Source organism: Pygoscelis adeliae, unplaced genomic scaffold, assembly GCF_000699105.1.
Source record: "Pygoscelis adeliae isolate BGI_AS28 unplaced genomic scaffold, ASM69910v1 Scaffold890, whole genome shotgun sequence".
Classification (NCBI taxonomy): Eukaryota; Metazoa; Chordata; class Aves; order Sphenisciformes; family Spheniscidae; genus Pygoscelis; species Pygoscelis adeliae.
Genome location: NW_008823974.1, coordinates 117,860 through 144,166, shown reverse-complemented (window position 1 = coordinate 144,166; position 26,307 = coordinate 117,860). Strand labels below are relative to the sequence as shown.

The window sequence follows — 26,307 nt, the reverse complement described above, 5'->3', positions numbered from 1 at the left end:
CCACCACCCTGGCTCTCTTGATCACCTCACCGAGCAGGGACAAACCAAATGTCCCAGGGCTACAGGACTCACACCTGGTACACGCGGTGCCCTTCGGCACATCACTTCAACAACAGTACCACGTACAGGCTACAAGGTTTGCTGGAGGGATCATCAGCAGAGCACAACTACACTTCTCCCTCGAGGCACCTCTCTGCCTTTTTTCCGCTACTGTTTCAGCCTCCCCTTCCCCTCCAAAGGAGCGGTTTGCTGTTGGAGCAGGAGTCACAGGGGAGGGGGCAGAAAGGTCTGGCCAGAAGCACGGCAGCAGTGGGATCACCCCTCCCCACTACAGCCCACAGCTATGACCGGACAAACCCATCCGAAACCCACATCCTTAGGTTGTGATTTCAGGCACCATGTAATGAGACGTGACTCCAGGCTGCCACTGAAGGGCCCTGCCATGTGCAGCCACAGGGAGATGGACGGTGAGTCACTTTTTTGGCAGCGCGGTTTTCTGCCGGATCAGCTCCTTCAACCGACTCCTCCCACAACCGCACAATCGCTCCATCTGGCACAAGAGGAGTGGCAGCACCACGCAGCTGGGGAGGACGGACGAGCAGGACCTGCTTTTTCTCCTCTGCCATGCCTCTGCCTGAAGACAGGCACTAGCACCTTTCCTTAAAAGTCCCTACGAGCACTGCAAATCAGACTCCAAGCTTATAACAAAGGAAAACAAGAACGGCTGACTTTTCTCCGCTGATGGAGAAGGAAATTGTTACATGCATATGCTGAGCAGTTTAACTAAACATTTCAGGTTCCACTCCAAGGACTCATTTACACTTCTCTGTATGTAACAAGGCACTTCCTTACACTCTTACTCCTAAAAATAGGTGGTCAGTCTTCATCAGAGAAGTAGAGAGCTCAAGGTAGCAGACCAAAAAATAGATTTTTTTAATGGTGACTCTCATCACAACTGCTCTGGCTTCACTTAAGCAGAAACTGTTCTCCATTCTATAACTTTCCCAGCTAATAACTGGGATATAATATATCTTGCTGTCCTCCCGCACTTGTTGAAAATACTACAAATAGACTCTCTTTCTGGTATAAACACATCTACTTGTCCTGGACATGACCTGGCAACCGAAATATAAATGAAACTGCAACTTCAAATTAACAATGAATGAGTGAAAACTAGGAAATAGTTACTTATGAAGGAATAAGCAAGCTGCACTATGCCCTCCTGTGGCCATCTGGAATATCATCTACTTAGTTCCAAAAACTGAAGTCATGCTGATGCACTCGGAGGCAGTTTGGAAGTACCATGGATTGCAGAAGGTTAGGTCATGTTCGCTGGCTTCTTCACATTCTTACCTACTTCCCAGTAGATCATGATTTCAACAAACAGTATCAAATAGTATGTGCAGACCCAGAGTTTTGTGTGCTTCTGAGTAAGGATGGATTTTGGCTAGTGGGTGAAACCTCTACACTACTGCTGCATGAATATGTGAGTATCTTTTTTTGACCCACCAGATATCTGGACCTGCTCTGCATTCGCCAACTTATTTTGTTTCACTGCATGTGTTTCTTCCACTTTGACAAACATGAGAGAGACCATGGTCAGTCATGAGGGTAAGGTTTCATACCACCTTCAGAGATTCTCCAAAAAGCAGGCATTTGACTAACGTCTGAAATTCTGGGGTCCATTTCCAATGGCCTCTGACTGACTGTGGGTATTTACCATGACAGCGTCCCCTCAGAAGCTTCCAATGAAGCCAATGAAGGTGCTGTCAATACAGTCAGGTGAGTCCATGGTAAAGCTCATCTTGCAATAAGGTAGACCCAGACAGGAACACATACTAAAAGCAGAATCTCTACTACAGACATGGATCCCATAAGCATGGCAAGACCCATTGGTTTCCTCTCAGAATCAGGAGAAACTCTCTACTCACAGCTTACCTTTTTCAGTACCCAGATTAGCAGGTGTTTGGAAAAATGAAATATTTTAATTCAAGACAGTCCCACGTTTTGCTGTTCTCTTCCTTCTCTAAGCACCTTTCTACATTTAATATTTGCCTTTTACAAGGAATAGAAGCAATCCGCACTTCCGTAGTTGTACATGCTTGTATGCAGGGGCATTTCCAACTGGGATTTCAGGATGGGACCCAGACTGGAGCGCTCACTGTAGCTGGAATGAGAAACCTCAGTCATTTTGCAATACGCTGATGGACTGAGAAGAGACCTGGCGGCCACCCTCACTAGCAAGTTTGTGATCTGTGGAAAATCACAACCTAAGATTGCTAGTAGAGTGAGAGAAACTCCTAGATGTACTTCTGTACTGCATGAAGACAGGCTGCAGTCTGCCCTCACGTGGCCAAGTGGAAGATCATGCACCTTTTCCAATTTAAAACGCTCAGTTGTATAGGAAATAGGTGTGAAAAAAATATGGGCTCCAGTAGTACTAGTTAGTAGCAAATGATTTCCTAACAAATCAATGACTTTCCTGGACAACATGAGATTATTTAGACACTGAGCACTCACTGTACCAGTGAGTGGACTCAGCATGGACTATTAGCAGCATTTGCATGGGTTAGCAGTGTGTACTCCATTCTTGAAACCAGTCCCTTCGCGAGGCAAACAATGGGTCCTTGCAGCAAGGTGGTTTAAACACCACCCATTTCTAACAAGAAGCTGCTGAAAATGGGCTTTCACATCAGACACAGGTGGCTACAATGCCATGTCAGTTAGAAAGCTTTCTGGCTTTACAAGGTCCTAACAGAACTGCTTGTCGCAGGTTTCAAAGAGGGGCAGCAGTCCAGCTGCCCTATGTTAAAAACACAAAACTGAACTCTCAAAGCCTGCTTCCAAATACGTTAGGCAAGACAGTAAGCAGCTGTGTACAGAATGAAGTCTTGATTATAAAATCTGTCAGCTAGATGAGGATTTTGCCGTGGAAGCACAGTGAAAGTTGGAAAAAACCCCAGCCAAAAGGCTCCAGCAGGAAGTCCCATTAACACACTGCTCCTCCGACGCTGCTGATGTGATTCCAGCGTTACAACTGGCAATGCTAAAGCTCGGCAGGAAACGGCAGAGGCTGGCAATGGACACAGATGGGAAAGCAACAGATCTAAAGAGGCAGAAAAGAGAATCAGACCCAAGAAAGAGCTTCGGGAAGATGCATCAGGAACTGGCAAGAGAAGGAAGGGTGGAGTTGTGAGTGCTTGTCTGTTCAAGAAGTCGCAAGACACCTGAAAGACACCCGTAAGACACCTGCTGCTAGCATCATCTGGCTTTGGCACAGTGTGCAGAAAAGTTTTTTGCAGTTTTCTCCAGTCTTAGAAAATGGAAGAGAATCTTTGCTTGCAATAATGGGAACAAAGGTGGCTTCAGCGAAAATAAATACCTCGCCAAAGAAGTTTTAGACAAATGACACTGTTACTTTCTGAAATGACCTTACATTTATGTTCTTTGAAATAGAAAATGCTGACATGCTAAAAAGAAAAAAAAATGTGCTGCTCCACCTGACTTGAAGAACAATTTTATTGTTGATTTTTTATAACACATATGCACAAATGTTAAAATATAACCCAGCTCCGGAAACATGTGGCTTCATATTAGATAAGCATGATTTTTATGCTGTGTCTGCTGTAAAGCATTGATTACTTTATAAGCAAATTAAGCTTTGCAGGGACAGGACACTCTTGCTCTGGGGCAAGCCCATGGAATGTATCCTTCTTACGGAGTTATTTAGGAACAGCTTCTCCATCAGCAAACAGTGGCAAGACAAAGTGGCACCGAACAATGCAAACAGTCCTTAAAAGACTGGTGACCTCGGCCTTGAAACCTACAGTCAACAGTGATTACACAGGACCTTATGAAAGGGGAAGGAGTAGAGAAAATGAGATGTATATCATGTTTCAGAGAGATTCACTTGGCTGCCTCAGAATGAGAAGAAAGTGGAGCTTCTGTGGCTCACCCTAATGGAAGTCTAAATTTAGATAGCGGACAAAGTTCCAGCTGAACCGATTCACCTATACAAAAGGGAAGTGGAGGGTAGGGAGGAGAGAGAGGGAGAAAGAGAAAAAAAGACATAAAGCAAAAAAAGAAAACAGCTCCATACTACAATTATATCCAGATATCAGAGGTAGTGTCTCCACCAGGGTAACGAATCTCATGAGCTAGGACAGGCCCATCAGGTTCCTTCCCAAAATCCACTATGAAGTTTTTATTCACTTTCAATCCACCTCTTTCAGTATCCACATCAATCTGCAGCATAACAGAGCCTTCCCTGAAAAAGGGACAAGAAAACAGATATTGGGAAAAGGATTCATATTTGTTGCTCTTCTCTTCCATATTTGGGCAGGATTTGTCTTCATTTAATATAAAATGGAAAGAATCCCAGATTTAAACTGGGGCTTAGCAGGTCTCAAAAGTGAGTTACATCGCCTCAGTGAAACCTGCAACCTCAAATTAGCAATGAATGACTGAAAATTAATAGCTGTTGTTGCTTATAAAGGAATAGGCAAGCTGCACTATGCCCTCCTGTGGCCATCTGGAAGATCATCATCTCCTTTCTTTAATTCCAAAAAATAGAAAGTCATGCTGATACACTCAAAGGCGGTGCGGAAGTCCTACGGATTCCAGGAGGCTAGGTCATGTTCACTGGTTTCCTCCCATTCTCATCTACTTCCAAACAGATCATGATTTCAACAAATAGTGTGCACAGACCCCAACTTCTGTGTGCCTGTTGAGCAGGAGTGGATTCTGGCTAGTGGGTGAAACATCTAGGTTGGTAGGCTGTGTGCAAGAAGTTACTGGATTCAGTCTCCCTGTGTGGGGAGTATACCAGCTGGTATATGCATATCACTATTTAAGAAAGAAATCTTGAACATGGGCTTGTACAGTCATCCTTTTTTACCCAAGTTTTCTTACTTGACAAGATCTGGGTAGAACTGCTTGTCCCATGCACTGTAGAGAGAGCTGCTGACATACAATCTCTTCCCATCCAAGCTAAGCTGAATCATCTGAGGTCCACCTGGCACCCTCTTCCCCTAAAATTATAATAGAGAACAAGGTGCTCAAGAAAGCTGCCACGGAGGTTGAACAGAAGAAATGCAACAGCAATGAAAAACAAAACAGCACAGCAGTTCTGCTACTCAGAGGACCATCCAGCACTCTGAAATCCTTGACACAAGAGCACCAAATCCCCTGTTTTGGAGCGAGAACAGATTTTACTGGGAGTCTTACTCCTTATTAACAGGGAGCCTCGAAGCCAATCCAGATGAGTTCCACTTAATTCACAGAACTAGCAATGTAAGAAAGTAAGGGCTGAAGGGTTCAGGTTGCTGTACTTGGACGGAAGTGTCAAAAATCAAGAGATGGGTCACGTAACACAGTTGCGAATAAGAACTTGTCTATACTGCAGCTCGGTCAGAATCTGCACTATGAAGAAAAGGAGTACGTGGAACTTCCTCCAACTGCCTTCAGTGGCCAACAGATCTTAGCCGTGACCATATTCAGTTCTTGCACATCCCATGAGACTTTCCATAGATAGCTGCCTTGACAGTGATAATATTAATGCACATTGATAATGACCAGAGACAATTAATGCTCTTTCATTTTTCTATCACGATGCCAGATGCCATCGAACTCTTTACACACACACACACACCACTGCAGAATGAGCTGGTTTAGTGCTTCAACCATCAGTTGTTGAAAGATTATCAAAAGCAATGATGGCAGTATGATGAATGCACACTGCATCAGCTTTAAATTAGCTAGCTAACAACTGCAGGGAAGATGTAATTACACAGGTTTCAGTACAGTTGAATAGCTTGTCCAATTCCACCAGGGACCCAGAACACTTACCAGGATTTACTAGCTCCAGTCCATGCTGAAACGTGAGACCTGCCCAGGCTGTAAGCCAAGATATAAACTAGCTCAGGTATGGCTTTATATGTTGTACATTTGTCTGAGGTGTAGCGCTATTTCAAAATGGATTACAATTAGCAGAACACTGACAACGTGCACGTTAGGAAAACTTACTTTGATCACAAATGGCTCTGGCTGACACTGCAATTCCTTGTCTTCCACTACAGTTACAGGTCCACCTTTTGTGATACTGCCTCCCAGAAACACCTGTAACCAAGGGAATGTGTGAGAACCGGCATCGGCTATCAAACGAACAGGAAAGCAATATAGTGACAATTCTCAAGCAAAAGTAAATTGTCATTTTATCCTTCTAAAAAAGAGGAAATAAGACTGTACTGCCCTTGTACACGACACCTTTTCTGATGCTGGCTTACCTGTCCCACCAGCTTGGGCTTGCGGGTGTTGGAGATATCGTACTGGCGGATGTCTCCGTGCAGCCAGTTGCTGAAATACAGGAACCTGTCATCCAGCGAGATGAGGATATCAGTAATAAGACCTTCAAGAAAATATTCAGTAGCAAAGTCAGGAAACGGACAGGACCAGCAACAAACAAGACCACAAGCCTATTATTTTTCAAAATTCTATTCATAGTAGCCTCAGAAAAACAGGTTAAGATATGGGTTGAACAAACACAATCATCCTTGGAAACCCAGTGCCTACTCAAAGGCAGTTCAGGCTCTACCAGCATCCCCAGGACCATTCCTGAACACTGTGAGCTCGTGCTGAAAGACCCAAACTCCAAGTATTTTTCTAGAGAAACTGACCTCAAGCATTAGGCAGTGTGGGAGCAGAGGTCTGACAATCTCCTGCTTGGTGGCTCATAAGCAAGGCTAATTTGGTTACATCAGAAGTGTTACACAAAGAACCCAAACAGAAATTTAGTATTTTACAAGTGTTTGTCATTTAAGGATAAGATTTTGCAAAAAGCTACACTGTACCAGGGAACTGAAGAGGGCACACCCCATTTCTTTTCCAAACACGCTCACACTAACCAGGCATGTCAGGGAGAAGCCATCCTTGCACCTTCTTGCTGGGTACTTCAATCACCTTCTCCGCTGCCCAGTCTCCTTTCTGCAGAAGGTACAGGAGAGAACACAGCATTTATTGCCTTGATGTTAGCCAAGAGGGCTCAGCTATGCATGACAGAGGGAGGAGAAGCAAATAGTGCTATTTATTTAAGAGGTCCTGTATGGAGGTGATATGCACACTGCAAATAAGTGTTACCAAGGGGTGAGGATGGTAACTACACTGCCAGTGAGAATGTTAATGATTAAACTATGCAACAACATCTCAGACAGACTGCTGTAACAGTAGCAGAACTAAAGACTGCTAATCTCCTACAGTTTGGTGTCCTGTCTGTCTTCAGCTCGCCCTCTAAAATGCCAATAGCTCTACTCCCCGTTCCGTGACCCCATCACTTTCCCTCCCTCCTCTACCTTCAGGTCTTCCCCATGCATCCAAATACTGGCTAAGCAGCAGGCAGCACACATTGACACTGGTGACAAGTTTCACACGTTCTGATTAGCTGTCCAACTGATACATGTTTGTTGACCAGCTTACAGGCCAGAAAGCAAGCTGTTGAGCTAATGCTGCAGCTATTTCCTCAGTGCAAGTGCTCATTAGATTGTCTCGCGCCCAAGTCATCACTAATGTTCTATCATTGGCAAGACCTTCCCCTCTTTGAGACTTTCACAATTCATTAGCTGTGATTAAAATGATCAACAAGTTATTGTGGAGGGCAGGAGAGTTGGAAGTGGGGCTGACAGACCAGCACTACGACCTCTTAAGCTTTGCCTCCTTTCAGGATCAGGCTGCTGAAGACTTGCATGCTGGACATCAGCAACACGGCTGCAGAGGTACCCAAAATGCCCACCAACTGCAATTGCTCAAAGATGAGGGACTACACGGTAGCTTCAGAAAGCCATGGCATTGGCTTGTACGCATGCAGGTTTGCTCTCTGACACAATGTTATAGCTTGGCTAGAATTAGATTGGAATTAGGAGCCCTATTTTTTTAATCAGAATTCTACTATTTCCCAAGTGATTGGTGGATTTTTGAAACAACCAGGTTTGAGCTTCTATGTTTGCCATGGCTTTCATTACTTACCTCTGTCTTGTAGAGCCGATGCACCGCACTACTCAGAGCACACCCAACAAACCCCTCTGCAGCATCCGGATTGTGGAGGAATCGAATTTCCAAAGGTATGGAGCCCTTCCCCAAGTCAATTGCCTGAATGTAGGTGTGAGTGCTCCAGTCCCACACATTAATGCGGCGGCCGTAATGCCCTAATAGATCAGGTCAGCCAAAAATAAGTACAGAAGATACTAGTTTAACGAAGAATCACTTTTACTTTTGAGAGTTTAAACAAATGCTCCCTCACCTCTCTCTACATCAGCCAGGTTAAACCCATCTGCCAAGACTTTTGGGGCTCCCCATTCGGTGCTCATCAGGACATTGTGTCGTGGCTGATACCAGAAGTCATAACCCAGGGGGGGTACCTTTTCCCCATTCTCCCAATTTCCTTTCACTTCAAAGGTCTCTCCGTCCAGCAAAATAAAGCCACCTGATATAAAACCCAAAGAAAATTGTTTGAAGACATTCACACAAATTCACAGCTTTATATAAATAATATATTAATATTTAAATGTCTATTTTCTAAACATGCTGTAAAATGCAACTCTGTGCTTAAGGACAGTTTTGTGATTCCATTGGTATTGCTTTTGTGGACTAAAGCAAATGAAAGCTGGATTTTTAAAGAACTTCATCATATTGTAATGAATTTTTTAAGCTCCAGTTGGTTCTATTTCTACTCAAGTCATTCCAATAAATCAGTTAGCCTCCTAGAGCACATTTCAAGTAAGAGATATCTTAGAGAAGATCCTGGAGGAGTCACCTCTGTTATTCTTTGCTTGCCACCAATACCCTTGAATTACGTACATAATATGCATCTATTCAAGGACATGTTTGCCCACGATCCAGAAGAGAAAAACCCTGTGAAAAGGAGCAGGGTTCACCACTTACCACCCGAAGTACATTTCTCCTAATAGCTAGTATTTCCCTTTAGATGTCAGGTGTTTTACATCTGACTAGGTACAAAATTTATACGCAAGAATCCTTCAAAATTTTTAAATGGGAAATGCAATCTAGAATAGCTTGAAAGGCTTAACTTTCATTAGACAATGAGACAAAGAGGATTTAGGTTGGCAACAGAATCTTTCAAGTCCTCGTCACAAATACTGAGCTGATACAGATTATGTTCAAAAGCAATTCTTCCTTGCTCTATGCTGAAGGGGCCCAAGTGGAATGTTAATGGGTTTCTTGCTCGCATTATAACCACTAGAGTTGATCTTCTTTAGTAATGTATTTGAAAGACTGAGACATGGAAGCAGAACTCATCAACAGTCCCACAGAGGTTCCTCCACATCAGGACTGAATTGCTGTGGCAGAACAATGTCCATACAGCTCACCTGGTAACTGAAGTATTTATTCTATAGTTACACAAACAACCACTGGAATGGTTATGTGCACAAAAGAACTGCAAGCTCTTAACAATGCATCTGGCTTTGCAGCCTGTACTTTGGGGGTGTGATACTTCTATACCACGTATACTTTTCTAGAGTAACGAAGGGGATTAATACCTTTTCCATTGCCAGAAGGGTCTCCCAAACAGCTGATTAAGATTTCACCACTGCCCAGACAGTGAGAGGTGTGAGGATTAGCCACGTTACCCTTCCAGAACAACTCCACTGGCTCAACAATCTAAAATGAGTATACACAGTCAGTCACCTTCGCCAAGATCACTACAGAATACCCGCTCCACCTCTAAGAGTTCAATTTTCAAAGAGAGAGGAAGGAGTGGGAATGGCTATGTGTGAAGGGGATTGTTTCCTTTGCTACTTTGTTCTTTGAGCACCTGCCACCTCCCGCTTTCCACTCTGCCCAGTAAAACAGTACCATCCATGACATTTATTTGTTCTTCTCAAAAATATAAACAGCAAGAGTTGTGTGGTTAGAATCAGTCTAATTCCTGCATCAGTGAGACACTGACATCTGCATTTGTTTTAATTAGTATCAGTGGCAGAAACACCACTTGTGTGCATTCAGCCATCAGCTCTCACTGGAGTAGTAGCAGTTCAGAGGGGAAAAAAAAGAAATCTTTGAGGCTTGCCAGAGACTCAGTTTGAAATAAAATTCACTGTACAAGAAGAGACCTTTGGGGGTTTTTCCTCTGCATTAATAGTTAAAGGCTGGCAAGGTTCTAAAGAACTCAAAACTGAAAGACTATGAATGAGAGTCTTTGCAGGCAGGTGGGGTGGGACAAAAGACCACTAAAAAGTTTCCTTACGTTCCACATTATGACCCATCTTCAAAATATGGTTTTGATCACTAAATTTGCCTCTGCCAAACCTGGAACTTTGTACTGAAGTTTCACACATTGCTGTAGGATTCATCTGACTAAGTACAGATGCTGACAGCGTATATATTTGTATCTAAGCTAATCCTCTGTGCTTACTTTATTGTCAGTGAAAAGAAACAAACACTCTTAAGACACAATTCCCTTACCTTAAAACAGTTTTCTAAACTAGGTTAGACAAATCTGACTCCAGCAATGCCTATTTCTTTTTCACTGACAGTAAAGAGAATCTGAACAGTTAGACATGGAAAAGTGTAAGTCTATATCCGAACCTGTATCTTTGCCAATATCTGTATCTCTGCCAAATGAATTCTATTGCAGTGGAAGTTTTATTTTGGGAAAATTTCGATTGTTTCCATGAACAAGAGATTTAAAAAAAAGTTCATTTCCCCATATTAAAACATTTTCTTAATTTTTTCTTTTAAAAAATCTACATATCACATGTTTAGGAACCAAGGATTACAAATCAAGGAGGAGGTGTCCTTTACAGAAGAGATCTGGTTTTGTTCAGTGAAAATCCAATCAAATTTGAACTCATCTCTGAAAAACATACAATCTACATATGCTCGGCTGAATGTGTCAGGTAGGAGTTTGCCTCGTGATCTTGCAGTCAAAAACAGTAATACAGTGTGCAACTACTTCGACTGAAATTCATATTGCAGAGGCAGGTTGAATTCTGGAACTTCCTAATTTTTCAGTGTTTGACACCACATTTACTCGTATTTCTTTAGTGCAAGATTTTTGTGTGTAGTTTATCAATAAATTGTAGGAGTTTCAAAACTCCCACAAGTTCCTAATATTTGACAAAAGCTTCCGTAACTGTTCTGACTCCCCTATTCTAATTTGAAGTTGGAATCCATAAAATCACTGTCTCTTGGTCAAAATATAAGGAAAAAAAAACCCAGCTTAAAGTCATCTAAATATACCTTATGGATTCTAGGAGCTCGCAAGTCTGTTCCCACATCCACCACATAAATGCGAGAAGAGATCAGACTAGGTAGAATCAGACGGTTTCTTCTCTTTGTGGCATCCCCAAAGCAGCTGCTACAGGCATTCCACCCTGAATGATGGAGCTCATCCTTAAGATTCGGCATGGGCAGGCGATGGATCACCTACAAAGTCAGAGACAGACTTAAGATTCAGTCTGGTATAGTTTTTCCCCTAGGCAAAGAAATGGGTCTTTATGTCAAAGCATAAATTAATAAAGAGCAGAAGGAAACTGCTATTTGTTATTCAGGAAGCAGATTCAGCCTGAGATATGCAGAGCTGAAGCTGTAAAGTGGGAGAAGAAAGTTGGACATCATGATTGCACAGCGTTTGTTAAATGTTGTATGCTATTAAATTAATCCAAATCTTTAAAAGACTCTATTTAATTAAGGAGACGTGCAATAATGATATGGAAAAAAACAACAGAAAAAAACACCACTTGTCCATGCGCTGCAAGTCTCTGACTTTACAAGATTTACCTGATTACAACTGGGTCTGACTGTAGCAAATTGACATGTTAATTTGCACTCTTGCTTCTGATTTTTACTTTTCCACTGCATAACTAAGAAAAGTTGAAAGATTACCGCTAAGTTTTGTCAAAGTTTTAGGAGATTTGTTTCCTCCACTCCGCAATAAAACCCTAAGCAGTAGCTATAAAAAAAAAGAACGAATTATGAAAATCTTTTTTGTCAAACCAGATTCGCCACTCTTTAAACACATGGAGATCAGAGTCCAAAGTACCTTCAGTAATTTGAGTCATACAAGCACTGCATGTTTAAATGCAATTCAGTGTACACTATCTGCAGTAACAAACTGAGCAGCTTAAGGACAGTCTTACCAATATTTTGGATGTGGTTTATCAGTAGCTACCTACTGTCCTGGTTTCGGCTGGGATAGAGTTAATTTTCCTCCTAGTAGCTGGTGTAGTGCTGTGTTTTGGATTTAGCATGAGAATAATGTTGATAACACACTGATTTTTCAGTTGTTGCTAAGCAGTGTTTATACTAAGTCAAGGACTTTTCAGCTTCCCGTGCTCTGCCAGCGAGGAGGCTGGAGGTGCACAAGAAGCTGGGAGGGGGCACAGCCAGGACAGCTGACCCAAACTGGCCAAAGGGCTATTCTATACCATGTGACATCATGCTCAGTATATAAACCGGGGGGAGCTGGCTGGGGGGCAGCGACCGCTGCATGGGGACTGGCTGGGCAGCGGTCAGCAGGTGGTGAGCAACTGCATTGTGCATCGCTTATTTTGTATATTCTTCTATTGTTATTATTATTATTACTATTTTACTTTATTTCAATTATTAAACTGTTCTTATCTCAACCCACAAGTTTTCTCACTTTTACTCTTCCAGGGCGGGGGGGAGTGAGCGAGCAGCTGTGTGGTGTTCAGTTGCTGGCTGAGGTTAAACCACGACACCTACCCACAGCTTTCCATTTATGAAGTAAATGGATTAGATTTATAATGCCTAATGTGCAGAATTTCCCAGGGTATCAGACATCCTACATTATAAAAGCTGTCTTACACTACTGACACACCCCGAGGAAATATTACCTTCTAGAGCTTAATACTCATGCTCAGTATAAATCAGTAATGGTGTTACAAAAAGAACTATTAAAATACTAACTAAAAAATGCTCTGAAAGTGTCTTGAGACTAACAAGATAAATGTTAGCTTTCAGTAACCTAGTAAGAAAAACAGCAGAGGATTTGATTGGTTCTCAACACAAATATCTACTTGAAAATGATTTTGTGAACCCAAATATTCACCACCCTAGAAAATGGAGCACCGGAGCCATTCTACACACAGGTACCTGGCAATAGTGCGGAGATTTGGGGTCAACATCCACAGTGGCCAGGTAGTCAGGTTTCTCTATCCCAGTGTTTCTGTAGATACAAGGCAGGTACACAATCTCCTCCCGGGGACCTTTCAAGGCAGAAGTCTTGTTTAATGCATCAAAAGAAACCGTTTTTACAAAAAGCTGTGGTTAACTTTAATAGACTCTTCTCTGGATTTAATCTCTCTGTCTGTAAATTGTGATTCTTCCTAGGAAGCTGAACCTCAGTATTTCCATTTTATGGAGAAACACTAGTAGTACATAGTTTGAGCAGCCAGAAATTGCCAGGAGAAAATGCTTTTTCAGCTGTGGGGCCTTTCCACTCCCTCGCCCTCCTAATGTAAGAGGCCCTGGGGATGCAATTATTTTCCTGAAAAAGGACAGTACTGGAGACCACCTTCCCACCTGCAAGGCCGTGCCAAGCCTCTCCTTTCCCCAGTTACACAAGTGATTGACTCCCTGCTGCCAGGGCCCAGATTTCAGTCTACCTATGCCAAAAGCCTACTTATTACAATCTATAAAATTGAGGCTTTTAAAATGCATCAAAGGACTCACGGGGAAGTTCTGACACTATTAAAAGCTACAGCAAAATTCCTCAAGGGCTTTAGCGAGGTTCAGGATTTAGCCAGACACTGCTGGGAAGAACAGAACATAACTTTTGTACAGCTACAAGTGGATGGGAAGCTGCACACAGTGAAGCTTCACACATACCCTACAGCCCTTTCTCCTATTTTCTCCTTCTTCTGTCCTAGACAGTCACTTGTTTTTATGAGAGAGTCTGAGGGCAGTCTATAAAGGTCTCCATCCAAAAACACCAATGAAACTTTTTTTTTTTATATTAAAGACTTGCCCCCAATATTCTTAAAGCAAAGCTCTATTTTGCATAGAAAAACAGAACAGTTTGCTGAGTGTTAGCATCCTATAGCCACGCATACATCTAAACCCAGACCCACTTTGGTTTAGTGCTACGATTTAGTGAACTCATGGTAACAGAGCTTGCATGCTTTGCCCAGAGTTGGGTGCAAAATGAAGTAAAATCTCTTCTGATATTTAAAGTCTCCTTGGCCTTGCTAATTAACAAGCCACTCTGGAAGGTATCTACCTAGTCTTCATCTAATTTGAAAACAACTCCTTTACTGATGGCCTGGATTTAGAAAAGTTGTTACAGTACTTGCCTTTCATGGCATCCAGAGGAGTTGCATATCCTGGACCACATGCTCCGCATTGTGCTGATTGGAGAAAAAAAAAGAAGTTCTTTTAATCTCCAAATTATTTTAAAGCATATCTCTAAGAGGGCATTAGCTTTGCATTCAGAGATTGACAAATCTTAGATCCAATTTTTACACTGCCAAACACCTGTAAGTCTCACTGACTCCAGTCAGTGCTGAGGTTACTTGAGTTTCTGAAAATATACACAATATGACACTCCACGCTCAAAAATAATGGGAAATTTGGGGCTTCATTTCAAGGAGTTCAGCCTCACAATTTTAAAGCACATTCATATATGACAAGGGTCTGGGATTTAAGAAAATTGTGTTAAATGTTTTACAGAGAGCTGCTGAATCACTGCCAGATGAGTAAGTAGACAGATTGCCCAATTTGAACAACCCATTTTATTATTACTGGAAAGCCTCCAGTCTTTCTCTGCATATAAATGCTGAAGAAGTGGTTATTTTTAAGGATTTACAGCCTGGGTAAGAGGCGATACTGCAGGTGACCAGAAAGGACAGGAGGAAGGGGAATTATCAACCATGGCACCTTCTCTCTATTAAAAACTCAGCTCCCCACCTCTGCTCTCACGCCACCGTTAGAGCTGCCAGAAACCGTCCTATTCCTCATTCACCACTTCCAGCACAGCAACTACATCACGAATCAGACAACTTAGTGGGGAAACTGTAGTTTTAGGAAGCTAGAAAGGGAGCTAGAAAGGGAATCTAAATGTCCTCCGGAAAAGAGAACCCCACAAAAGCAGAAGGACCATGTCTGGTTCAAGGCTGGGCTCTGCGTTAGGAGGAACATGTCATTTTATAGGGGCAGAAGACTGAGAAGCAATGCTCTTCTGCGCCGAGAGTCAAAACCAACCCATGCATCTCGGCGTCTCTATGCACACACCCTCAACATTTCAACAGAGAATGGGAACTGCAGCAATTGTTATCTACAGCTCCTCTATCTGGAAAGTGATGTGTTCACTTCCAAAAAGATAGGACTGCTATATTAGGATTTTCCAGAATTAAGAGCTTGAGCCTCAGCAAGCATAAAGCACTGCTCACTACTAACACGTAATACTTCACAAGCATTTCAGCTTGCTTCTAAAAAGTTTCTTAGCTCCCTTTGTATCAGTTTGGATCTCAATCAACATCTAAGTAAAAATTATATTAAAACAGCTTCGTACACAGCGATTTCTACTCTAACACAGTCAACAGAACATATATGGTCAGATTTGCATCAGTAAATTGTTGGCTAGAATTAAGAAAATATTACTCTGAAATATTGCTTCAAGGGGCAGTTACAACATGTTGCAGGTTTACAGGCTTAACTGATGCACACAAATCTCTTCTACAGTCACGGAGCTGCAGGCCTGCTTAACACAACGCAGGAAGCTTCCGCTCCATTCCTAAACGGAGCTAGCATATAATCAGCTGTTTAAAACACAAAAATATAGCAGTGCTGTGCAGCAGGATGCCAACGTATTTTTTCAGTATGGCATGAAGTGAAATGCATTTTGACAGAAGCAAAAACATAGTATAGTTGCCTCTCTCCGTACCTCAAGTATCCCTAATAAAAATAAGCAAACCAGCTAATTATTTGCCGTTCTCTGATATTTAAAAAGAGAAGTTTATAGCAACAGTTTTTTTCAGAATGCCATAGATCTAAGATTTCAAATCCAGAGGTAGCGACAGCTCCAGTGCCCATTTAAGTATGGAGCCTTCTTTGGAAGGCAAAATGCTTCAAGCAATTTGCTCACTGCGTGTGGAGGTTCGTAACTTTAAAAATTGGGTCTTCTCGAAAAGAGTGATTTAGTACTTTAGGTTTAATTTCACATTCTTTGTGAAATATTTTTATCTGGAAGCACAAAATATAAAGTTTGCTTTGTTCCATTTATGTCTATGCTGTAATTTAAACTTTATTCCAATTTTCTCAATCACCTAAATTAGCAGGAACTCAGTATGCATTAGACCACAGCTTAATTAGCATTGCAAATGCGGTTTTCTGCAGATTACTTTGAGAAAAAGATTATTTGTGCCAAATTGTTTTCCAGAGAAAACATACACCAAGATGATGAACGTTTTCCCTTCCTTCTTCTCATGCACATTTTTTTCTCCTTTCCCTCTGATCTTGTTCAAACACTCTTTTATTCTGAACAATTGTATCTAACTGCCTGAAGATATCCGTGGATGATGCAAGCCTTTCCATGTTACACGATGCCAAGCTCATTTGTGAATATAAAATAAGGTTTTTGTCATGAAACCGTGATTTGCACCATCTTGTAGCAACTTGTTAACAATAATATTTACATTGCTATGTTAATAATCCATGGTTAAACGCGTTAATATTACTTGTTGCGTTCCAGATCCTCCATTAATCTGGCAGCTGACCAAGCGTTTTGAATACCAGGAAGTGGGACGCTGTATCACATACGTGTGGTTTGCAACCTCCAGAGAGGACAAAAGCATTGAGATTTTCTTGCTGCAATATATGTTACACCTTTACAGGCAAATTCTCTTACGGGTAGCTTTCCATCCACAAAGTCCACCTTCCTTGCCTCTCTAAATCAAAGAATGTTTCTCTACCGCCAATGGCTCACGCGTGAATTTAACAGGAAGAACATACTCATTTAGCTTTAACTGCTTCATTGTACAATTTTCCTTTTTTCACAAATAAAGTTACAATAAGCCCAATTCCTCCTTACTCCTATGCAGTTATTTGTATATAGAGCTGATAAAAATCCCACAGTTCCCTTTGTTACCGTTGTCTACAGCAATTCTCTCCTGTGGAGAGCAAAGGGAACTGGGGAGTCCAGTCTAGTTTCCTTTTGCTTTGTATTTTTTCATGTCTTTCCATCTGTTCTGTTCCACTTTTTGGAGAACAGGAGGGACAGTAAACCAAAGGCAACTGTCCAATCCTTCGTGAGCCACCAACAATGATCCACAGGCCACTCTGGAAAACTCCATATAAATCAACAGCAAGGTTTGGGGATATTTTGCTACGCTTACAACAGCTGAAAATATGTAAGCTGTAATTTCCCACATAAAGCATAATGAGGGACTCCCTGCAGCTTTTCATCCACTCAGTAAGTTTTAGACAAAAAGGAGGCAGTTCTCAATGTCATAAATGTTAAAAGTGCTTCTCTGATGGTGGAAAAGACACCACACTCTTTTGGGTGGCAGCGAAGAATAAAAACGTTTCATTTCCCTCATTTTTGGGGGCACCAAGTCGTACCACAGTGCCAAGTAAAACTGCATACTGTGCAAGGTCAAAGAACGACGACTGGGTCTGTCAGTCTAGCAGTCACAGTGTAGAGGAATGGTCCAGGCACCTCTGGGTTCGTTTGTCCCTGTTACTGGGTGAGCCAAGTCACCGTGTTGCTCTGCCTCTCTGAATACAAGCGCTTCCTCTCCGCCTTTTCAACGGCTGTAAAGTCTTCAGATATGCTGAGCTCCTCAGGGCAAAGAAATATTGGGAAATACAGATCATCCCAAAGGACAACAAATACCACAAAACATTGTAAAAGCAAGATTTAGGAGATTGTTTTATGAAAAACTTCTGAAAGTAGCTATTTAAAAAAAAAAAATAAAAGGCCAATCCATTTATACTTACCTAATCGGTGTGTTAAAAGTTTTGATGTGATATGCAAAGCCTCTGAGGAAGCTGCAGCATAAGCAAACTCTACTCAGATTAACCTGGAGTCACTAGTAGTCTGGTTAATGAGGTTTATAGATTTACAACACTGGGTAATAGCATTGTAAACAAATATCCCACCTGACAAAGCGCAATTTCATAATACATTTGGTAACTATTAACACAAGAAAGAGGGTTTAACAGTGTGAAATAAAGGAAGGGAGCAGGAAAGACTTTGTCTTTTCATATGCACCGTTTTATGGCAGCAGAGTTCTTCAGCTCACTTAAGACAACCTGTGAAGGTGCCTAAGACTCTTTACTCTATAGAGGGAATTTAGGAGAAATGTGGCAATAAATTAGGCACCTCTGTTGAGAGCTTAAAGTTAGGTGGAATAAATCTGGGCCAAACTGGCCTTTTTGCAGAGCCTGAGTAAATAGAAAGTCCTCTGAAGGTAAGGTGTATGCATGGGTTAAACACTGACATATTAAAAAATGAAGGTAGGCAAATCTGGTTTATGGTATGATTGTGCTAAACTGCTGAAATGAACACACAAATGGGAAAAAATAAATCAGTGTATCAGCTGTGCTATATACACGACAACAAGACACAGGCTTTACAGAACAACAGAGACAAAAGCAGCACATTCTTTCTGGTAGACAAGTCTTTTTCCAAGTAACAAATTATGCATGCAGACTTTAATGATCTGTTAAATTTTTGAAGAGCAGTCCAAGACTTGATCTTCTACACTGCCAAGAGCATACTTTTCCAAACCTTGTGACCAATCCATCACCATCATGCTACTTTAAGCTTTAAGGTGCAGTATTTAACTGACTATTTATACACTGCCTAGCGACTTCTTACAGACTGCCGCAACCATTTAGACAAAACTGTCATTATCACAGGTTACCAACTGAAACTTACAGTTTGTCAGAAAGCAAAGCAAAACAAATGTAATTGCACTACTAGTACTTACAAAAGCACAAAAAGGTAAACATTCACCCTGGGCAGATAAACCAGAGGAGACACTTCTGCTGAGTCAGGATCATTGTTTTCGTTTGTGTAGTAAGGGCTTTTTTTTTTTTACTAAGATCTACAATCTTACCCCATTTTGTGAAATCACAATGTAAGTGTTCCCCTTGCAAATTACACAATAATATATTCACATGCAAAAAAACTTCCATCTATTTTAGTCCCCTCTCTCCATTTTCCTGTCCATGTATCAAAACATGAAAGTCCATAAAACTTATATCGTCTATCACAAAAATAGAAGCAAAAAGTTAAATTCTGGTCCTCAGTTTCCCGACAATCTTCCTATGAGTCATTCACGTTCACAATCAACCAGAGCAGCAAGTCCAAATGCTTATTTCAGTTTCTAAATGCTGAGGTACTAAAAGAGACATTTAATGGTAGCATAAAAGGCATTTACTGATAGCATTAAGGCTACTTATTTAAAACCATGGGGGGGGGGTGTCAATAGCTTAAAGAAGTAAACCTTTTAACAGTCGGAGGAAATCCTGAGCTCCAGCCCCGCGTCTCTCCTTACCAGTCCACCATGCTAACGAACCCCCCGGCCCCTGCTTACAAGTTTCACAGTGCAGAACTGCAGCCAAAAGCAGCAGATCCCGGCTGGATCCACAGGCTGGATCTCTTACCCATGTCGGATCGGACACCCAGGGCCGCTGGGTGCGTGCAAGAGGAAGAACAGCTGCCTGGACTGGATTCTTGTGAAGCAAAAGCTGTTCGGAGAGGGTCATATATACAAGAGTGAAGGGGCGGGCAGGACTAGGGAGAGAAACTGCCAAGGGGAGGATCCAGCGCAGCTGGGAGCGCGGGAGGACGGGGACAGAAATTCAGCTTCTGCTTGCCAGGAAAGAGCCGGGGAAGCTTTCAAAGCTCTGCTTGAGCCCACGTCCTCTGCTGCACCCGGCTCTGACGCTGCTGCACTTTCCACCTGCTCCTGTTTATATTCCAGATACACTCATGTGGGTATTTTGTACCCAAGTAACCGCCCTCACGCAGAGAGAGCCTGCATGCTTTCTAACAGCAAAGGGGGAAACAGTTGTGCTTTAAAACTCTTGATTTTGGGCAATGTTTCATGTTCTCCAGGAGTCAGTGCATGCCAGACCGGATCACAGCTCTCAACTGTGTCTGGTTTGGCAGGCAGCAATGCTTTTAACATTTCATGGCCCTTCAATCCCTTAAACAAGGCAGCTACAAAAAGACAACTTGCCTGCTGAAAACTTCACAGAATTACTTCTTAAAGAAGATTCTTTCAAGATTGACAGCTGCCCCGGAGCATTGGAAAATCTGGATTTCACTCTTTATTCCATCTGGGGATTCTGCGAACTGTCCCTAATAAGAATTAGTCTATTATTTCCCATTGATTTTTTAAAGGACAGTACTTTTTCCCAGGCAACATTACCTCTGTCATTTCCAAAACATTCTCAAGAAAGGGTACTGCATTTTACAGCCCTGTCCCACTTCTTCTCTGCCTTTTACATAAGCCACCAGTAACAGCAGAAAAACTAAATGGTGCTGAAGCGCTAGAACTATTTAAGCAATTCCCTCCATTAAGCCAAGAGAATGTCAGGGAGAGATGATAAACAACCTATAACTAACCATTTATTTAGATTTATTTAGTGAACTGAGCCTTTTTTCCCTGATCGCGAATTGGACAAATGCTGTCTGTTAACTTGTTTACCGCTTCAGACTGCTAGCTAAATATTTTGTGCAAACAAATTATTGCTCAAAAATGCTTTTTTCTAAATTTTGTTTTCAATACTCCACAGCTGTAGTTAGGTATTTGAACTGTATGATGGGCCATCCCAGCCACGTCTCTCTCATTTGATGGGCTTTCTTCTGCTAACTGATTCAAAAAAAGATCATTTCTGGGAAAAAAAAGGTATTTTTATTATTTTTGCCCACAAATCCTTAGTGTCCGTTGGACTGTTCAACTTTCATTAAGAGTTCCTTGCATATCTATCACTCCTTCTGGTCTTTTCCTCCTCAGATACAGCCTTGTCTGTCCAACAGTTCCGTTCCTTCTTAACTTTTCATTTTAAAACACTACTTTACTACACATAAGCTTGATTCAGTGGTTTTTTTAAGCAGCTATTAAAAATGTGAGTAATTTATTTCATAAACTCGAGAGACTATGTCCTCAGGAGACACCATGAAACGCTAACTGAAGATCCACCTCGAGGAATCAGGCCTGCCTCTTCAGACCAGTGTGCTCCTGAAGAACCCCACTGACGCTACAGGGACTCCAAGGATGAACAGGAGTTCACAAACATCACTTCAATTACAAGATCTATGACCTGGATTTTAGGCGGAGTGGGTGGGAATTTAGTCATTCTCAGCAATGACCTACTTCTGCTTCCATCAAAATCACCAGGAATTTTAGCTCTGGAGGTCAGCAGGAGGACAGTCAGGCCAGCTCCACACATCCACTGCAGTCCCGTGCAAGCAGCAACACTGCAGGAGAGCAGCGGAAGCACATCATACAAACAACACTAAAACATGCAAACTGATCAGGCAATGGTTTACTTCTGTTTAAATTATCTGAACCAATAGGGAATGCGTTATTGCTCAGGACGAAAACCACATTATATTAAATGACTAGTGCTCTTGGCTCACGTCTCATGCCGCTGTGGAGGCAGTGGGATCTGCCACACAGCTCGGGATGGGTCTATCACAAACACAAAACCAGAGAAAGGCCAAGATGAGTTTGTACACAGTCGGGGCTTTGGAACAGCCTCGGGGGCAGCCTGAAGCAGGAAAGTTGCAGAAAAGGCGCTCAAGATTAAACCAAGTGCGTGCCAAAGGGTGCGGTCAGGAACAGCCTGGTGAAAATGTTACAAACAGCTCGAGAGATAAAACCCATTGAGTGAAACGGGACTGTGTTAAAAACAAACCCACACTAGCAGCCACAAATACTTTCATCTAGTCCTTCGCAGGCTAACCTACACCGCACCACCTTTCTCCAGTTTCTGTACGGCTCTTACCACTGTCACCCCCCGCGTTGCAGCTCAGACTCCTGCTACGCTTCTGGCAAGTGCAGGTCTGAGTTTTGTATCCTGCATCTAGAAATTAATCTCATTGAAGTGTCTTCATCAAGATTCACAAACATCATTTATCAAAGTAGAATAGTTTTTATCAACACATCGGCATGCCTTGTCTTGAGAGATGGTTATAATATATCATTACATTTATAGCAGCACCAAAAACATGTCTAGGTAGGGCCAAACACACTTGTTTCTGGCCCACAGCTTTTAATGGCACCCGAACTCCAAATTATGCTTGAGATAAAACAATCTGATGAGATGGTTTATCTAGTCTGTTGTTTCACATGCCCAAGATTCCCCCAAAGCCTCGCTCCTCCGTTCCGCGTGCCATTCATTAAGTGCTGCACGGGACAGAGAACTCGGTTTTCTTTTCAAAGCAAGCCTGGTAACACGGGACTACACAATACCTGTCCCATCCCGACTTTTCATTACATTTTCATTACATTTCACGAGCAATATGGAATGAGTCCAGGTATTAAGGCCAGGATTTCAAATGCTCTTACTTTTATTCTTCTTTCTGAGATTTTGTATAGTTCATTCTCAGCTGATGCAGCGTGGTGCATGTCCTCGTATTTTGATGTGCTGTTTTTCAGATGTTTGATTCAGATTCTTCCAAGGTGGATATAATGTGAAAATTCTTTATTTTCAATCTTTAGATTCTACACTGGATCTATCAACAATTATGCCAATTCTTTCAATTACAAGTAGAATGGAAAAATAAACTGCAAGCTCTCTAGTTTAACTGATGACCTGTATATTACATATGCATAGTATGTGCACTATTGGGTCCCCCGTCTTTTATTGAGAGTCCTTGCATAAAAGCACCGTAAAAAGAATGAATTATAATTATTAACCATTATAAACTGGATCGGGCATATATCAGAAAGTTCATATAAAATGACATGAAATAGCTACAGTCCGAGTTAGAAATTATTTCTTTCCTTCTCTGCCCTGGACAAGTTTCAAGCCGGCCGTCTGTCAGCCTTTCTGTCTGCCGTACTACTGACAACTTTTTGAACTCAGTAACGTGTTTACAGAATTAAACAACCAAAAGTTGTGTGTTTTGTTTGTATAATTCGTCCTGCAATCACACAAAGTGCAAAACCCCTTAAGGACTAGGATCAGGACCTTTACATTGCACTCATATTTTCATTCTCATCATATAACTAATACAAAAAGCATCTCTCCTCCCTCTCCAAACATCTCAGTCCTCTCTCCAAAACAAGAATATGAGAACAAAAAACTAAATGTCGTTGTTAAGGAGTACAGCAACTAAGAATTCCCTGTTGTGCGTTTGGCTTGGTAGACAGTTTAAGACCAAGGTTTTATCCTTTTAATGTTTATGAAAACATTGTGTCAATTTTAATGAATCTTTACAAAACAGGCAAAATCTTGCAAACCTCAGGCAGAAACGTCATAGAGAATGTTGCTCGAGTAAAGACTATTGCATTTAGATGAGCAATGTTATTTCTTTCTTCTCGATTGTGCAGAAAGTATTAAAGCAAAGGAAAAAAGAAAAGAAATCCAAACAAACGCAACCCAAAAACAAAACCCCAAAACAAAAAGCCCAGCAAAACAGAGCAATCCGCTGGAGACAAGATTCATTCACCTCTAAAGAGGATGGGAAAGAAAATAACCTACACATGACAAGCAAGAGTCAGATCACCCAACGGACAGCTGGGAAAACCTTCAGACACCACAAAGATGAGGGCAGAATAAGACCCGGTGAAGAATTAAGATCAGGAAAAAATATTAAGAGGCCATTGTGTTTGCAAAGTCAAGCATTCATTAATAAAAGCTACAGTTAAGGGTGTCAATATAAATTAAATTCAATCCCCTTTTATGCTGATATAAATTAAATTCAGTTGCCTTTTAAATGTGCATTGTAAATCCTGTACTGTGAAATAACTCACCATTATTTTTTCATAAGATACACACCTAATTCAATTCATGACTAGTTAATACATTTTAACCATTAATATTTAGTGCATAACCCCAAGGTTATAAAAAAACCCCCAACACATTCCAACCAAACACAAAATGCAATTTTTTTAATTGCTGTATATGAACCTTGCCATATGAGTATTCTATAATACTATTAAATTTAGCTGTGCAATACCCACTGCATTAGGTGGCATCATTTAGTTTATTTGACAATTGCTAACTTGAGGGGAGAATCATAGCTCCATTGACCAAAGCCAGTTACTAAATTTCAATATCCATTTTAAAAAAAAGCACAAGCATTAGCTTATTTATAACAACATATACAGCTCACTCGTCCCTTCTGCAAATTTGGCTGCAGATGTTTTATGCTGAGCACTCAGAAATGAAAACTACCCAGTTACTGGCCCAATTTGTAGTTTAAGCGACTCATCCACAACAACTTTGGAGTCAATGGAGACACTAGAACTTATTTTTGAGAATTAGTAGAGGATAAATTAGGTTGCAGAAGACAAAAAAGAATCAATCGCAGCCTACCTTCAAAAGAAGAAACCGGGAAATACACACCATTCGTCTTCACTCCCTGGAAAATTGTTCAACAATTTGTTAGAACCTTAAAATAAATTGGCGAGAACTAGCCTAATTATCAAGAACAAATCACAGCACACCAGTTTCTTTCTATGATAAGAGAAGACTTCCATCAAAAGGGGAGAAGTAGAAGAGAACATATATCTTGGTTAGAGTGAGAAGTTTGACGTTGTGCCTCACAACTTTCTCCTAACTAAACATATAGCTTATCTAAAAACAACTGTAAGTTTGGTGTAAAAATATCTACAAAACTATAAAATCAAAAAAAATAGCTATGTAATGATTCACTGACAAATCGGAAGGATGTTTCCACTGTCGCCCTGTAGAAGTCTACTATGGACCCATATTAACAAGTAATTTCAGTACCGTATCACATGTGAAACAGAGAACAGGCACATTAAATCTACAAACAATAGCAAAGTAGGAGTATCAGGTATTATGGATTATGGGATTATGGAAGAGAAGGGATTACGAAAAAATGGAGACATCTGGAAGCGGAGGGGTGTTTCTCCTGAAATAATACCATCGTTATCAGAATTAGCCTGGAAGCTAGAAATATCTAATGCATTTTAAACAAAGTTTTCAGAATTTCTTCTCAGTTTATTTATCTGGATATTTGTTCCCGATCTTATGTGGATTCAGAGGCAGGCTGAAAAGCATTAGTGTGAATTTGTCTTAAAACAGCATGGAAGCAGGTCTGGATGCATTAATTGATGTCAAGTTGGCAGAGTGATTGTCTGCAACACAAATGTTGACAGCCTTCTTTGAACTTCATGGATATTTGCAAACCACATTATTGTTCTTTAATTGTTATATAAAATACAATGGCAATTCCATTGGCAACCAGAGTTAACTATCTACACGTGTAATAATAAATGATGCTCTTGACAACTTTCAAATTTTATCACAAATCTTACAATAGAGATTTCTGTTAAATCCCGCAGTCATGCTATCTGAAGGAATCACAGTTTTTCTTTTTAAGAGGCAATATGCTGAGCCTCATGTTTATGGAGAGCCCACGGCTTGAAGCTGAAACAAGTACAAAATCCCACACATTTATTATTTTTAATAATTTTGTAACGTTTAAAGAAATTGCGTAATCTTGGAGAGCCCAATCTTTTACTTCAAGGTTGATAATAATGAAATGACAACAACCAGATGTTTAGAGAAACTGCAAAGGGAAATCTCAGCTGGGACTTGACAAGACAAACAAAACCAATGATTAAAAAGACAGACATTTTTATAGCCACAACAGCTTCCTGCAGAGAAACATCTTGATCCTGGGCCAAATCCCAGAGTCCTGTAGGCTGGAGGCCTCTAACTCTGTATTTATTAAGACCTCCCTTGAGTAGGTTTCCTCCGCAGTGGTAGGTTATTTGCCTAAGTAATTAGCTCATATTTAGTAGATAATATTGTCATTCTTTCAGGACTAGTATTATTAGCTGTCAGTAAAAAATTGCCATGTCTTAGCAGCTTTTTAAGGAAAGGAATCCCGCTCCTTATTTGTATCTTTGTTGCTCAATTAGGCTCTCTCAAGAATAAAGGAGACCCCTGTATTGGCTGACGAGCTGGACCGTAATGCGCTTTAGTATCCCTTCAAATGCTTGGTGTCCTTTAAAAATACATGTTCTGAGGTTTGATCTACCTCAGTATTTACCCGTTACACAAATAGGCATTCAAAGAAGAGCCTGTAATTGTGATATATGTTCTTGGCCAAACGGGCCC

General features: G+C 41.2%; 1 protein-coding gene across 2 annotated transcripts; it reads right to left on the bottom strand.

Annotated features, from left to right (window-relative positions):
• Positions 1–3,508: 3,508 nt before the first annotated feature.
• LOC103917591 (selenium-binding protein 1-A-like) lies at positions 3,509–19,722 on the bottom strand. Of its 2 annotated transcripts, none has more exons than XM_009324782.1 (12): positions 19,642–19,722; positions 14,325–14,378; positions 13,126–13,238; positions 11,251–11,436; positions 9,549–9,669; positions 8,291–8,473; positions 8,017–8,195; positions 6,903–6,981; positions 6,285–6,406; positions 6,025–6,117; positions 4,912–5,030; positions 3,509–4,267 (listed from the first exon to the last, which is right to left on the bottom strand). In XM_009324782.1, exons 1-12 carry the CDS (start codon positions 19,643–19,645, stop codon positions 4,105–4,107), a joined length of 1,416 nt encoding a protein of 471 aa, XP_009323057.1. In that variant the 5' UTR covers positions 19,646–19,722; the 3' UTR covers positions 3,509–4,104. The 2 variants fall into 2 exon arrangements, with proteins under 2 accessions (XP_009323057.1, XP_009323065.1); XM_009324790.1 differs by lacking the exon at positions 19,642–19,722 and adding an exon at positions 19,572–19,615.
• Between the last annotated feature and the right edge of the window lie 6,585 nt (positions 19,723–26,307).

What these genes read in the sequence shown, in the direction of transcription:
- LOC103917591 (XM_009324782.1), bottom strand. An exon ending in TCCTCTGGATGCCATGAAAG is followed by an intron (nt 13,239 to 14,324) that starts GCAAGTACTGTA and finishes CTGCCTTGAAAG; the next exon opens with GTCCCCGGGAGGAGATTGTG. An exon ending in CCCTTCTGGCAATGGAAAAG is followed by an intron (nt 8,474 to 9,548) that starts GTATTAATCCCC and finishes GTTTTATATCAG; the next exon opens with GTGGCTTTATTTTGCTGGAC.